A 15,280-nucleotide genomic window follows, 5' to 3' on the forward strand; every position below is an offset into this window, starting at 1 on the left:
TTCAGTCTCCACTGCCTCATCCAAAATTACATGGAGGTTGAACATGATGCAGTGCCTTTCATTGAAAATTAGGCTACTGCGGTTTCTGGAGCCTCCTATAAGTAAGTGTGTTAGCTTTAATGCAGCTTTTTCACTGAATATTAACCAACTGCTTTCCTTTGTAATGTATGTGTTCTCTCTTTCCAACGAGCCACATTCCAGATTAGATATCAATGTCTTAGGAAATATAGCCACTTTTCTGAACACCAGAATGGAACATTCCAATAGCCTGGAGACAAACTCTGCGATCATGGCATGTGTATTACCAGCATATTGTGGCATGTTATTGTATTACCTAAAGCAGATCATTCCCAATCTCTCGCATAATAGGGCATAATAAAAGCCAACTATATAGAAGCACCAACAATTGCAACATGCTGATGTTACATGGTATGAGTGAACGCAGCATTGTGCAGTAGAGCGAAGATTTGCACCACCAACGTCGCACTCTGAAAGAGAAAGCTCTAATGCAGTTCTAGAATGGTCCAGATTATTGAGTGCAGCCTGTAGGCATGACCGAGCGCATTGCTGTCAGGGGCCGATTTCTAATTAACTGAGGTACCTGTATTGGTGACGTAGACGCGCTCATGTGGAGGGGGAGTGAGGGATGGAGTCGGGTCGGAGCAGAGCGGGGTCTCACGCGGAGCTGAGGTACTTTGGTTCAGTCTGTGGCAGAGTCGAGATACCCAGTTGCCGGACACCATCAACGGGTAAGTGCTTGTTTCGTTGCTGTGTGATTTTGGTTGTCTTGTTTGTACAAAAGTTTCGTTAGATTCGTCTTCTTCTCTCCATGAATAGAGCTAGAGGAAAGTAAACTTCATACAAGAAAAGAGGGGGGAAACTACCAGCATTGAAAATGTTAGGCTATTTCTCGGGAAAAATGACTTAAGACTTTTTATTTGTCTGCGTTATAACTTTGAAGTGGACTTTCAAAAATAGAAAGCATAGCACCAAGAAGTACTCAAGGATATATCCGCATAGTGTCGGAGCTGGGTTGCGCTGTCCATGGTGCTGAAACAGTTCGCGCGTCTGCGAGGGAACGTTTGTTTGACTGAGCAGAATTGTTTTACGCGCGTTCATATGCGTCTGTTTAGTTGCCATTGATACGCAATTCATAAAATTAGATCTAATTTGGTGCAGATGGTTATGTTATTTTTCTTATGCAAAATGTTTGGTCCTTTTTTTTTCTTTAACAAAGTATTATTTTACAGTAGGAATTGACTGAATCCTCCGTCTTTCTCTCCTGCTTTCTCTACAGAAAACAATCAGCGTTCAACTGTGCAAGATTTAGAGCTTTGCTAATAAAGATATACTTATGGTAGATAGCATTGTCGGAGACAGCCGGAGGGGATTCTTCAGCCCATTTCTCAAGCTGAATCCAAATGACACTTCCTCCACCCAAAAGTCCCCCGATGACCACAGAACTCCACTTATATTCGGAGGATGCTGCACAATGTGTGACACGGTCGTCCGACTGCAATTGATTGGTGCAAGAAACGTCCTTCCCTCAACCAGAGCATGACACTCTCAGCAGTGGACAGTTGGAAAAGGGCTTCGGAAATGAACCCCTGTGGACAGCCGCAAGACTGGGTCAGTGGCAGGAGCACGGCAAGGTAAAGAAGCAGAAGTCTTCGTGTGAGGAGAGAAAGCATACAACTAAAAAAAGTGGGGGGCAAACGATCGCATCAGCAAAGACATACAACCTCAAATCATGGGGATACAGCATCTTCTGCTTCTTTTGATTTACTTGGACCCGCTGAATGTACTGTGCGCGGCTACAGCCAACAAGAAGAAAAACGTTCCAAAGCGGAATCAGAAGATGAAGGAGGTGAACGGCACGGAGGCGCCTACTGCGGTTCCGCGGCGAAACACTCAGGTCCAGGCACCTTCGATCGCTACCCATGACACGTGTCTGGGCTATTATGACGTGAGCGGAGCGTACGATAAAGTGTTCGAGTGCAACAACACTGAGCACCGCTACTGTTGTGGAAGTTGTTTCCTGCGCTATTGCTGTGCAGAAAAAGGGAAACGCATAGAACAGAGAACTTGCACAAATTATAACACCCCAGATTGGATCAAAACGCAGCCTCCCTCCCCGGCACCAACAGGTGACACTTACGACCCTGACTTGGATCAGACTAACACAACGGTATACATCACCTGTGGTGTCATAGCTTTTATCATACTCATCGGAGTTTCTGCAAAAGTTGCCTACGACAAAGCAACCAAGCCCCCTCAGGAAATGAATGTCCATAGGTAAGTCACCCTGACATTCAGGTTAACAAATAGTAATTCATTATGGGGGGCACTTTTTTCCTCTGTGTGTGTGTGTGTGTGTGTGTGTATGATTGTGTGTGCAATCACTGTTAAGAAACACCAGCTTCAGTTTTCACAGACATGAAAAGTCTGCTGATGACAGTAAAAATGTGTACAGTCGCTATAGAAAGCTAAATTAGATTTGTGAATAGACTAAATCATGAGCATTTCATCACAATGATGCAAATAAATCTGACCATTTGAATAGGGATGAAGCCATAATTCACAATGATGCTCAATTTCATTCCTCTCTGGAAAATAATGTTACACCACCTGCAAGCCATTATGCAAAGAGAAACTGATCATTACAATCAACTCCTTTTCAAATACCTCTCTTATGCAGATATACACAATCCCCCAACTGACAGTCAACCCGATTCACCACTACCACCACTACTACCACTACCAACACCACCACCACCATACATTGGAACATTAAATGTCTCTTGTCAACTAAAGTATTGCTCCGTTTTCATCAGCAGCACAAACAAACCTCCATGAGGCAGGTGTGGAATTGAATGTCTCTGTCAAAGGAAAGGCATCACATTCATGGTCACGGTATAAGATTCAGGCTAGGAGCAAGGTTGGGTTGCTTCACTGCTAACAACCCAGAGGACCTACTGTACAGATGTCACTCTCCCTTCTTTTGATTGGCTTTGTATCTTACGGGATAATGGCCCATGGATGGACTGCTGTTGGGAAAGTATGAGCTAAACACATTATGGTGGAATACATCTAACTGCTGAGGAATCAATGTCTCAATGTATTAATTATATTATGTCCCTATGAATGGAATGAATGCATACCGTACCACTAATCCTTATAATCAGGCACTCTGCAGTCCAACAATATCCAAGTATTTGGATAGGTGCTGAAAATATCATATCGCCTACAAAATGATTGAAGCGGGTGATTTTTTCCATGACACATTAGAAGCCTTGACTATATTGTTAAGCACTTCCTAGAGCTAGGAGAGTAACTAATGTACTGCAGTCTGAATTGAAAGACAGTTAACCTTCTGAAGTGGAGGAGTATGTTAGGGATTTTGTGCTCTGACATCAACCTGCCATGATGAATTTTGCAGATTAAGCCAGCAGCTATCTCATTCACTCACGGTGTTGTATTTGAGTAGTATACCTATGCCTTGCAAGAAAAGCTATAACAAGACAGTACCCAAAGAGATGGTTTGGGTGGAGAAACCACATGTGGTTAGCCAATCATTGTGGTTGTCTAATGGTGGTCTGGTGTCTATTAGCCCATAGCAGAGGGGGTTGTCTACCTGTTCAGCCAAAGCTAAGATTTTGATTAAAGCTCATGTGAGGCTAATTGTGCCTTGCTAGGACTGGCTTCTGTACCCTCGTTACCTGCTGGCTCCATAACATCAAGGCAGTGAGTGGAATTCAGATTGATTGTTCTCAGAGTCCATGCAGCATTAATTTGTACCCATTCTTAAGCAAACCCCTCCCATGGCATCAACCCTAGATAGAAAATGTATGTTTCTCCACTAGAGATAATTTGTACCACAAGCCTAGTGGATATAGTGGCTGGTCTAGCAGACTGGAAGACCTTTGTCTGGAGTTAAATGCAGCTTGAACTGTAGCGGTGGCCAGATGTTCAATATGGGGTAAGCTCTAAGGATGACACTGACTGTCATCTTCTCACGACAGGGATCTACAACCATAGATCTGTCTCTCTTCCACAACATCCATTACCTCAGCATTAATACTTCTGCTGTTAGATGAGTCACACTCACACTGTTGTTAGAAGTCCATGCTTCAACCTGTCAAATGTCATTGACTCCTAGCTGAACAACGCATATCAAAGCATTAGAAAGGAAACCTTTTTGTTCCCCTCAGTTTATTAAACGTCTGGTTCTGAAGAGAAATCTTTCAGGTGGACGGTTCTGCTGACAAAATATAGATACGAGAACAAGGCTTGGATAAGTGCCCCCCATTCATTTTTCCTTTCGAAAATTCATGGTTATGTCGACAACCTCAATAGCTATTGATTTAATAGTCACACCAAAAGATGGTGTCAAGTACAGGGCTTTGGTTTAAGAGATAATGTTCTCAGACACATTTTTCTGCTCGTAGAGTGACATTCAAATATACAATCCTTAAATGCAAGCCAAGCCATTACCTTGACAGTTTCAACGATGACAGTACAAGTAGAAAATATGATACCAATATCTGTCTGTCTCTAGTGTATTCCTACAGTTCTAGTTAAAGCTATTTCATGCAACCTACCAAACGACTCACTTTGAACCCACTAAAGACTATTAGACTTCTGAGGCTGTGGCAGTGCCTCCGTCTCAGTACTCAGAACTGAGGAGAATGTGAGGATTTCTGCCCCCTTAATGCTCTCCTATCCTAGCCATGGGGCATACTTTCAAATGGAGATGCATACTGCCACTACCACATCAGTATGAGTGCTGGTGAGAGAGATGAGACAGATGCTGCCCAATTCTGATTTTTTTCTTTACTAATTGGTCTTTTGACCAATCAGATCAGCTCAAAAAATATATAATGTGAAAATATCTCAAAAGACCAATTAGTGTAAAATCAGAATTGGGCTGCCTATGTAGATGCAGCCAGAGTAGGGATGACTAAACGAGGTGACATTGCATAGTGGACATTCAATAGCTTTTTTAATGATTTATTTCCAACAATCATTTGGCACATTTGGTAATAATGATCTCTGCCGGGGGAAAAATTTACTTCTGTGGCTGGCTTGAGACATCCATGCTGATAACCCTGTCTAGAAAGCTGTATTGGAACATGGGATTAACTATATACTAGGCAATGGTTTAAATGTATTTAGCCCTGTGAAGTGATTCAGAGTTTTATCTCAGTGACTGGGGATGGATTGTGAGGGGAATGCTAAGGCATTGGCAGACCTTTGTTGTTTCTTCTGTGACCTTCACGGAGGCACAATAAATGTCGAGTGAAAGCCAAAGCCAGGGATTTGAGTGGTCTATATTGATCACTTTCTCGAAAGCAAACCTGGATGCAATTTAAGGTGGATCTGTTGAAAAAAAGTATCTACTCTCAGATTGAGTACATATTAGGTTTTGTTATGCCAGTGAGAGTCAGTTCCAATACATTCAAAAGGGATTTCTAAATTGACCTGCATGCAGTGAGATTGAATATGTCATTTTTGAGCGATTTTACCATAATATTGGGCAGAGAAAGCAGATTGGGTGAGGTAGGTGAGATAGTATGACTTTGCAATGTCTCTTGTATAACTTTAATGCATGTAAAGCACACCTACATGGATTTATTTCCTCTCCAGTTTCTGCTTCTACTCCATTAGTGGTTGGCAAGTCATTGATATGCTTCTCTCTGCTCACATTGGGAATATTCATTTTTTTGGTGTTCCTGACAACCTAATCTGTCATGGACAGACTTTATATACCTAATTGGTACTGGCACTGGTCCTCGAGCATCTGACCAAATTACAAAAGATTTTAGTTCTGCATTAACCAAGATTACTGACAACCTGATAGGCAGGGTCAATGCTGCAATACTTTTATAACATATTCATTCAGCCATGAATCATGGCTTGACAAAATTTTGTGGAGTTCAGGATCCAAGGGGAGTAGAAATTCACATTGGTTTCCATTTTTTTCTCCCCAATGCTTTTGAACCTATATTAATTGGTAAATGGTCAGGTGCAGCAAAGAAAGACCTAGCAAAGCTGCAGCTGGCTCAAAACAAAGCAGCACGCCTTGGCCTTAACTGTACACACAGAACTAACATCAATAGCATGCATGAGTCTTTCATGGTTCAGGGTTGAGGAGAGATGTGTTACTTCTCTTCTAGTCTTTTTAAGAAATGTATGTGTGTTAAAAATGCCTAACCACAAGTATAATCTATATGCATACACTTCAAACAGACATACTGTACATACTCCACCAGATACGCCACTATGGGTTTCTTCACAGTACCCAAACCAAAGACAGATTTAATGCATCACTCAGTTACTGTATGTTTAGAGCCATGTCATTGGGGAATTCTCTGCCACAAGACGTTACTCAGGCAAAAAGTAAGTTTAGCTTTAAAAAAACGGAAGAAAAAAAATGTATGTTGCATCACATCATCTCTCCTATTTCTAAAGATTTAATGTATTGTATATAAGAATATGAATATATGAATAGTGTGTAAATACTGTTGTCTCTTGGTCTCTTTCAAATATATTTCAAAGTCTTCTTTTTATGTGTATTTTTAATTTGGATTTAATGTAATATCTTATGTTTTACTTGTCTATAACTGTTCTGTACTTTGTCATGAATTTGTACATTGTATGTGTACCCCAGAAAGAGTAGCTGCTGCATGTGCAGTAGCTAATGGGATCCTAATAAACTAAATTAATCCATTTAGAATGCAGATGATAGACTTGTTGAACATCTACACCACATGCTCATAATAATTCAATCTCTGTCTCAGTCTGAAATAATTGCAAACATGTCACCATATCTGTAAACACATTCTAGGCTTCCTTATCTCTTCTGACAATGTAGAAATGTGTTAAAATAGAAAAAAAGAGAAGGGAAAAAAATCAAATTTCACTGCGGAGGCAAGTCCCTCTGATAACCAACAAGACTGAACTACATCCTCTGTCATGTGCTGCAAGTGCAGTGTAAAGGGAATTACAATTTATTTTCACTTCTTTTCTTTACAATATTTACTTTACTCCCTCGATGGATGATGGGTGTATTGTTTGAAGATTATTTTATACGTTCCCATTTCTTGTAGATGTTTTTTTCCCTTTCCATACATTGGAATGTACTGGTGCTATTGAAACATGATTTAGCTAAGAGATTTTGTAGAGAGGAAACAGTGACAGGTCTAGACTTTGGGGCTTTCAAACACAATATTTTTTTAAAAAAGCACCTCTATTCCTCCACTGTGGGGGACTGGTTGAACGTGTTCCTGCTATACAAGACACAAAGTAGTCAACTGGGGCGATGAAAACCAGGTCGCCTCAGTCTGTGAAAAGGATATGGTGAAAGTGTGCCCATCCTAGAAGGGAAAGGCTATTAATACATAGCTCCCAAAGTCACAGAGAGTTATGGAAAGAAGTTGACTCAGGTCGACTTTGACACAGTTACATTACCCTTTCAGCTCTTTGAAGAAACCAATATGTCCACCATCCTCACCACTATACTTCAATGGGGACCAATGTTGAAAATGGTGATAGCAAGATGCTTTGTGTAGAGCCCTTGGAAATTGGTAACTTGGTAGGAGTTAGATTCATTTGAACCTTAGTAGTGGGGGCGTATAGCTCTAGCAGAACGTTCTTCAAGGAACATTGATGAATGACTTTAGCTGTTTTCCCTTGGCCTGAAGGGAAAGGCCCATCTGTACTCAGTGTGGCTCAGTATTGAAACCTGGCCTATTGGCCACCTTGGGTTTAATTACACTTTACACTGTGCCTGGTTCTGGAGCTCCACCAACACAATTGGAGCTGTATGTAACTAAATAAATTAAGTAGACCTTCTGGGGATGTTGAGAGTAATGGTTGTCGGTGATTGAAAACAGGAAAGTATTTCTGGTTCTGTTTGTATAGTCTGAAAACGATGAAATTACATCTGTGTTTTTACATTTCTTTTGCAGAGCCCTTGCAGACATTTTGAGGCAACAAGGACTAAATAAGGAGAATGAAAATATTGCAGCGTTGGAGGGTTCACCCAAAGACATAGACACGCCTCTCCGAACGTCCAAGAACCATTACACCCCAGTTCACACCATGCTAGCAAACCATGGTGGGTACCTGCACTGTTTTTACTTCACATATCCAAGAATATCTTGCAAAAATGATTCAAACTGTATTTGTCCTAAGCATAGGTTCTGAAATGGTCTTTACCTCAGGTACGCTTCATGGTGCACTATGAGTTGAATTAAAGTCCTTTCTCTGTATAAAATCGATACCCAAGATGACAGAGTTACTATGGAAACAGAGGTTATGTTAAATAGTAAGATAAAAGGAAAAGAGGTTCAATATAAATGTCATGAGAACATAATAGAGAAGGTGTTATTAAAGCCATATTCTTTGCCCTCAGTTACATTCTCTGAGTGGTGGAGATCCAGTCTGAATTTCATATATACAGTAATGATTGGTAGGAATTATGGAGGTAGATCTATAGAAATCTCATAGAAACGAGACAAGCAGTGATGACTGAATAAGGAGACATTCTATTATGGACTTTCAATAGCTTTTTATGACTACACAGTACTCTCCATTGTACACGCTTCTATGTAACAGTATATATAACTACTGTCATTATACTTGGCTGACATGTGTACAACAATGTTATTTCTATGGTATGCGACCTTTGCATTGTAAAGTGGGACCTTATTGCTTCATTATTGGTCAAAATGGTCTTTGACACACGCACTGAAATAGATGATGGGCAGTGTTGGGGAAGCTACTCTGAAAATATAATTAACGAGCTACCAGTTACTTCACACTATTGTAAGTTAAACTACACTAAAGCTAACCTTAAAGTTACTTTTAAAAAGTAGTTCACTACATCCAAACTACTTAGCGAAAAATGGTCATACCTGAATCTGAAATGTTATAGACTACAAATTGCAAGAACATATCACTCTGGAGTCAGATGTTAACAGAATGTGTATTCTGACCTATTAAACTCAAACATGTGGAATTAGGCACACAAAAAGTGTTTCAAGTGAGAATTAGGCAGGATTGATGCTGAAAAATAAAGGCAATTCTTGCCTACTTCACCAATATTTTATTTTTGCAAAAGAAAAGTAGTGTGTAGTTTCAGCAGTAAGCTACACCACTACATGGCAAAAAAGTAATGAACTACTGAAAACACTACCAACATTTGAATTTAGGTCAACTACCACAAAGCTACTGCAAAAATGTATTTCAATTGCTAGTTGAACCACATGTAGTTCACTACTCCCCCAAACTGATGATGGGGCCCTGCTACTTAAGTATATTTTTTTAAGACTGAAAACGATATAGCAGTTTAGACAAAGGGCCTCGGCTGAGTCTATTTTCATGCTGGGGTTCCATAAGCCTACTCAGCATTGGCTCAAAATGGAGATGCAAATGAACATGTTCTTCGGGAGACACATGGCTTTTGTCCTGAGATAATTCTGTCTTGCATCGCTGTTCCTCCTTCTTTTATCCGGTCTCCAGATCCCTGTTCCGGGGATCGCTTGCTAAGTGCCCTAGTATGGTGTCCCAGATTCAGTGTTATGTTTCACTCTCGTGTCAAAGTAGACACTCCTCCTCATCCAGGGATTGTGTCAGAGGAGAACTGTTACGTGCTACACACACCATGGGATGTGAGCCGCTTTTCTCAGACTTGACTTGAGCCACAAAAGCCACAGCTGCTGGTATGTGCAGTTTATTAAATGAAACTACTGTAAGGGCCAGCCAACAGAGGTAGTTACAGTTATGTTTGCCTGAATTCCAGCACTTGACACTTCAATAATTCTCATTGGAATCAATAACCACTTTGACTGCCATTTTACAGTTGCCCAAAACTAGGATTGTCTAACCTCTTATCTGCTTTCATCCCCTTTAACAGCTCTCACTGTGTTTCATTAATCCATAATGTTAACCCTGAAGTGACCTCAAGACTACCATGACACCCCAGTGTTTTACATTAAGAGATTATGGACTATTCTGCATACTTCCCCAGTGTTTTACATGAAGAGATTATGGACTGTGCTGCGTACTTCCCCAGTGTTTTACATTAAGAGATTGTGGACTATGCTGCGTACTTCCCCAGTGTTTTACATTAAGATATTGTGGACTATGCAGGATACTTCCCTAGAGGCTGACTATTTTGTTTGGGTTCATGTCAGTCCTGTAATTGGTCTTCATCCCTTGTGGCCTCCTTTCTGACTCGACTCATCTTTCTGTTGTGAAATACTGTATGCATCTAACTCAAGTCTGGCATCAGCTGTACTATACTGGGTTAAACTGGCCTTGACTGAACTAGCCTCAACACATACAGTATGAAGTTCCATTACATACTGTATTACAATGCTAGTTGGTGTCTTTGGTGGCTCATGTAGATTATATGTGGATATACCTGGGAATCTGCAGTAATACATGAGATCCTCATATGAATATATCTGTTTTTCACAATTCAGATTGTATTCTATGTTGTTTTATTTTCACACTTGGAAATATATCATGTTCTAACATAATTTTCTCATTGATGTTGGTTGGTCTCTGCTTGGACCCTAAAGTCTTCTGCTAAAGGAAAATCAGTTAAATTACCCTTTCGAGATAATGTATCAGTGTATTTCAGCATAAGAACACAATGTATCATAGTCAACGTCTCCTACAGTAGAACCTGAATTCAGCCCTTAGGCGCTGTCCTTAGAGTAGACCAAGGTTAGAAAGCTGATTATCCCCATCACAGCTTGTCAAACACTGGTGGAGATACAGTGCATTCGGAAAGTATTCAGACCACTTCACTTTTTCCACATTTTGTTACGTTACAGCCTTATTCTAAAATGGATTAGTCCGCCTCAGGCTGGGCCACTAAAGGGTATTCAGAGACTTGTTCCGAAGCCAATCCTGCATTGTCTTGGCTGTGTGCTTAGGGTCATTGTCCTGTTGAAGGTGAATCTTTGCACCAGTCTGAGGTCCTGAGGACTGTGGAGCAAGTTTTCATCAAGGATCTCTCTGTACTTTGCTCTGTTCATCTTTCCCTCGATCCTGACTGGTCTCCCAGTACCTGCTGCTGAAAAACATCCCCACAGCATGATGCTGCCACCACCATGCTTCACCGTAGGGATGGTGCCAGGTTTCCTCCAGACATGACGCTTGCCATTCAGGCCAAAGAGTTCCACCTTTGTTCTCATGGTCTGAGAGTCCTTTAGGTGCCTTTTGGCAAACTCTAAGCGGGCTGTCATGTGCCTTTTACTGAGGAGTGGCTTCCGTCTGGCCACTCTACCATAAAGGCCTGATTGGTGGAGGGTTTCAGAGATCGTTGTCCTTCTGGATGGTTGTCCCATCTCCACAGAGGAACTCTATGCACTTTCAGAGTGACCATCAGGTTCTTGGTCACCTCCCTGACCAAGGCCCTTCTCCCCCGATTGCTCAGTTTGGGCAAGCAGCCAGATTTAGGAAGAGTCTTGGTGATTCCAAACTTCTTCCATTTAAGAATGATGTCTTTTTGGGTAGCGTCGATGATGCAGAAATGTTTTGGTACACTTCCCCAGATCTGTGCCTCGACACAATCCTGTCTCGCAGCCCAAGAACAATTCCTTCGACCACATGGCTTGGTTTTTTCTCTGACATGCACTGTCAACTGTGGGACCTTATATAGACAGGTGTGTCACGCCTTTCCAAATCATGTCCAATCAATTGAATTTACCACAGGTGGACTCCAATCAAGTTGTAGAAACAACTAAAGGATGATCAATGGAAACAGGATGCACCTGAGCTCAATTTCGAAGTCTAATAGCAAAGGGTCTGAATACTTATAAAGTATTATAAGGTATTTCTGTTTTTTTATGGGGTATTCTGTGTAAACTGTGTAAATTATTTAATACATTTTAGAATAAGGCTTTAATGTGGAAAAAGGGAAGAGGTCTGAATACTTTCCGAATGCTCTGTAAGTGTTGTAGTTGTTTCCCCTTTGGTATTATTCTAAGCCAAGAACACTTCATGAAGGCATACTTCAAACAGATAAAAAAAACTTGCACATAAACGCCTCTTTTTATTCAGCATAAATTGGACACAGTCAACTTCTTAAATCCTCAGAGTCATTAAGTATTTACTAGTTTCTTAGTATGAAAATCCCAAAGTAACAGTGATGGATAAAATGTTTCAGCAATCAGTTTACAGTATCCGTTGGGCTTGAAAACAGAACCAAACAGGCTTTAGAGAGCTCAGGCCTGTGTCAAACGTCAGTGTAATGAAGACCAGGGCTAATGGTCCCAGGTGTTCCTTCTCATTATAATTTGAAATGCGGTTCGATCTCTGCCTCTATGGCCCAAAGGTCTGAGTGACGCTATTGACTTTGAAGTTGCTCCATTGAGATGAGGCTGTTGAACTATTCGCCAGCTAATGCAGACTGGCACTAACAGGAAGGTAGAGAGTGGCGGGAGGGGAACTCAATAGGCCTTTGTAAGACAGACCGTCATGTTGTTTCTCCTCTATTTTCAGTTTAAGCTTTCACTGTCTGATACACACTCACTTTCTCAGCCTACCTGCATCTTTTTGTGCACAACATTTTGGTGTTCGATTGGCAGGACAAATGGAGTTTGTCAGACTGCTGGCAGGCACTTTGACGGTCCATTGTGGACCTCTGCACTCTCAATTACAGGACTTGTTCCAGCCAGACACAATATAGCATCTTGGAACAAATTATGTTACATAGTGATCTTTAAGACCAAGGAAATCCAGGATGAAATGTTTTGTTGCAAGGCACATTTTTTATAAACTGACATTTCATAGATACAGTACTACAATGCAGCTGTCATGATTATGAAGATCGATCCAATTACACAGTTTATGAATCAATTATATAAGGTCCCTCCATAGTGTAGGTCTATGTGGGGTAAAAATGTTCTACTGTATAAGTTGAGGAAGGAATGAATCAGTTCTAAAACACAGGAGAGTCTCGGTTAGAAGGGTTATTTAGAATCTCTCCACTGATCTTCAGGGTCAAGTGCCCAAGCCTGAAATACATTTTTCCACCCAATTAAAGTTTGAATGTTTTACCTGCTTTGGCAAAAGGGCAGGGCTTTTGACCCTGAATGGGAATCTTTGTTTAATTTGTGAACGATATGAGAAGGGAAGGTCTTCACTAGCTCCCCCAGCTCGCAGCTTTGGGGAGTGTAACCTTTTGCGGTGGTGATGATCCTGAGTGTACATCAGACATCATAAATTGTTAATGTGAGACCTTCCTTTCCCTCTGTGTCCCTGTTCCTTTACCAGTTGGCTGAGCCAAAGAGAGAGTGAAATTCAGAGGCCTCCTCACTATCTGTCAGAGTACTAGCTGAACTGAACTAAGACACCATAAAAGACAAACTCCCGGGAACACAGCTATTCAGCTAACTAAAGAATGAGGCTAATGCATCATATAATACGTTCATTAACTAGGGTGGTTGGATGTATTACGAGCAGAGGTGGGACCAAGTCATTGTTTTACAAGTCACAAGTAAGTCTCAAGTCTTAGCACTCAAGTCCCAAGTCAAGTCTCAAGTCAAGGCAGGCAAGTCCGAGTCAAGTCTCAAGTCCTAAACTTTGAGTTTCGAGTCCTAAACAAGTCTAATGTACTCTTCCCCAAATGTAATACCATTTCATATTTTTAACAAGAGTAATAGTTAGTATACTACATTTATGCAAATCATATAGATATTTATTACTTTCCAAATAAACATTATATTTCCATTGAAATACATGGGTAGCCATGAGAAAGACCTCCCCATAGCGATCGACTATTGCTATGGGGCGCAATCGAGCGATGTAGGCTTGTACACAATCGCCCAACCTTAACACACAACACACAAACCCTCTCTGTGTGTAGTTACAGTAGGCTAACGTATGCCAATGGATTTAGGAACAGCAGTAACACCAGGCAGGATTTAGGCTACAAACTGCCTAGCCAGTTGTAGCTCAATCTTCGGTGCAATGATCACGTTCCCGCACTGACTGACTGTGTGGAGGCTCATTGACTTAATGTTACGTTAGCCAACATTCAATACAAGCAAAGTTATATATAGCTGTCGGCTATATTAGCCACGACTTACCGTTCTTTGTGCAGCTTCAAATGTCGAACCAAGTTGGAAGTTGTTGCGCCTCCGTCTAATTTTCTTCCCGCATGTTTTGAAAGTTGCAATCCGTTTTTTGCTGACTACAGCGTAGTCTTCATATCCAAAAATAATAATTTTGGGAATCATCTTTCCAAGGGCTCCATCTGAATTCACTCACCGACGTTCCTCTGCATTGCCACACACAACTTTTTCTCAGCTGGCACAATTTGATTGGCTGCTGTCCGATTCAAACAATAATCAGTTAATTGAAGAGTTGATGCGCTGCACACTTTTTTAATAGCATAATTTTTTATATTTGGGCTTGGGGAGGGTATCAAGTCAGTTCGAGTCAAAGGGCTCAAGTCCAAGTTAGTTCACGAGTCATTGGTGTTAAAGTCAAAGTCGAGTTGCAAGTCATCATATTTGTGACTCGAGTCTGACTCGAGTCCAAGTCATGTGACTCGAGTCCACACCTCTGATTAAGAGTGTCCCAGACGCTGATATGTGTACACAGTTGTTTGTGATTTCCTATGTGAGGGTTGGAACGAAAATCAGCAACGAATATGCTTAGTGAATTGTCTTGGTCAGATAAATGGTATTGGTCATCTCATGCTATCTTAACTCTGCATTTCTCCCACAGGGCACTACGGGAAAGAGAACTTCCGCCAAGGCCAACTTGATCATAACTTCATCTCCTCTGGATTCGTGACACTGGGACGACCGCACCTAAAAGGTATTGTCCATCTCCATTGTCTGTTGGTCTGATGACAATTACTATGTCTTCAAGAGTAAAGACAGCATTGTGATACAAACTTCTAACACAAATCTCACTCTCATTTTCACCTTGCCTCTCACCTCCACACATTTCCTCCACTCTTTGTCCAAAAAGTCTTCTTCCATTTTTCGAACCGCTGTTTGAGTAGATCGGGGGAAACAGTGCAATAGCCCATCCAATTATTTTACTTGCTCACTTCTCAGCTGGCAGTCACCTTGGGAAATAGGACTGAAGCTTTTGGCAGAACAATAACGTCATTTCTCAAAGCTAATTGAAAAGAGAAAAGCCTCAATGAGTTACTGCTTTGTTCAGATGTGAAAAGTACTCTCCTTTTTGTTATGTTTTTCCCCTTGACTGACTCATATAGGCATTTACACAATGGCCATGTGTGGAT

General features: G+C 41.1%; 1 protein-coding gene across 5 annotated transcripts in view; it reads left to right on the top strand.

Moving 5' to 3' along the window:
* Positions 1–425: 425 nt before the first annotated feature.
* LOC106606953 (protein shisa-6) overlaps positions 426–15,280 on the top strand; it is a 62,826-nt gene continuing 47,971 nt past the window's right edge. Inside the window, exons 1-4 of one of the 5 annotated variants that reach the window (XM_045720252.1) lie at positions 426–749; positions 1,298–2,295; positions 7,971–8,119; positions 14,752–14,844. In XM_045720252.1, coding sequence (XP_045576208.1) covers positions 1,751–2,295; positions 7,971–8,119; positions 14,752–14,844 — 787 coding nt within the window. In that variant the 5' untranslated portion in view covers positions 426–749; positions 1,298–1,750. The remainder of the gene's footprint in view (positions 750–1,297; positions 2,296–7,970; positions 8,120–14,751; positions 14,845–15,280) is intronic. The other 4 variants (XM_045720253.1, XM_014203449.2, XM_014203448.2 and 1 more) reach the window with 4 other exon arrangements.

This window comes from Salmo salar, chromosome ssa06, assembly GCF_905237065.1.
Source record: "Salmo salar chromosome ssa06, Ssal_v3.1, whole genome shotgun sequence".
Classification (NCBI taxonomy): domain Eukaryota; kingdom Metazoa; phylum Chordata; class Actinopteri; order Salmoniformes; family Salmonidae; genus Salmo; species Salmo salar.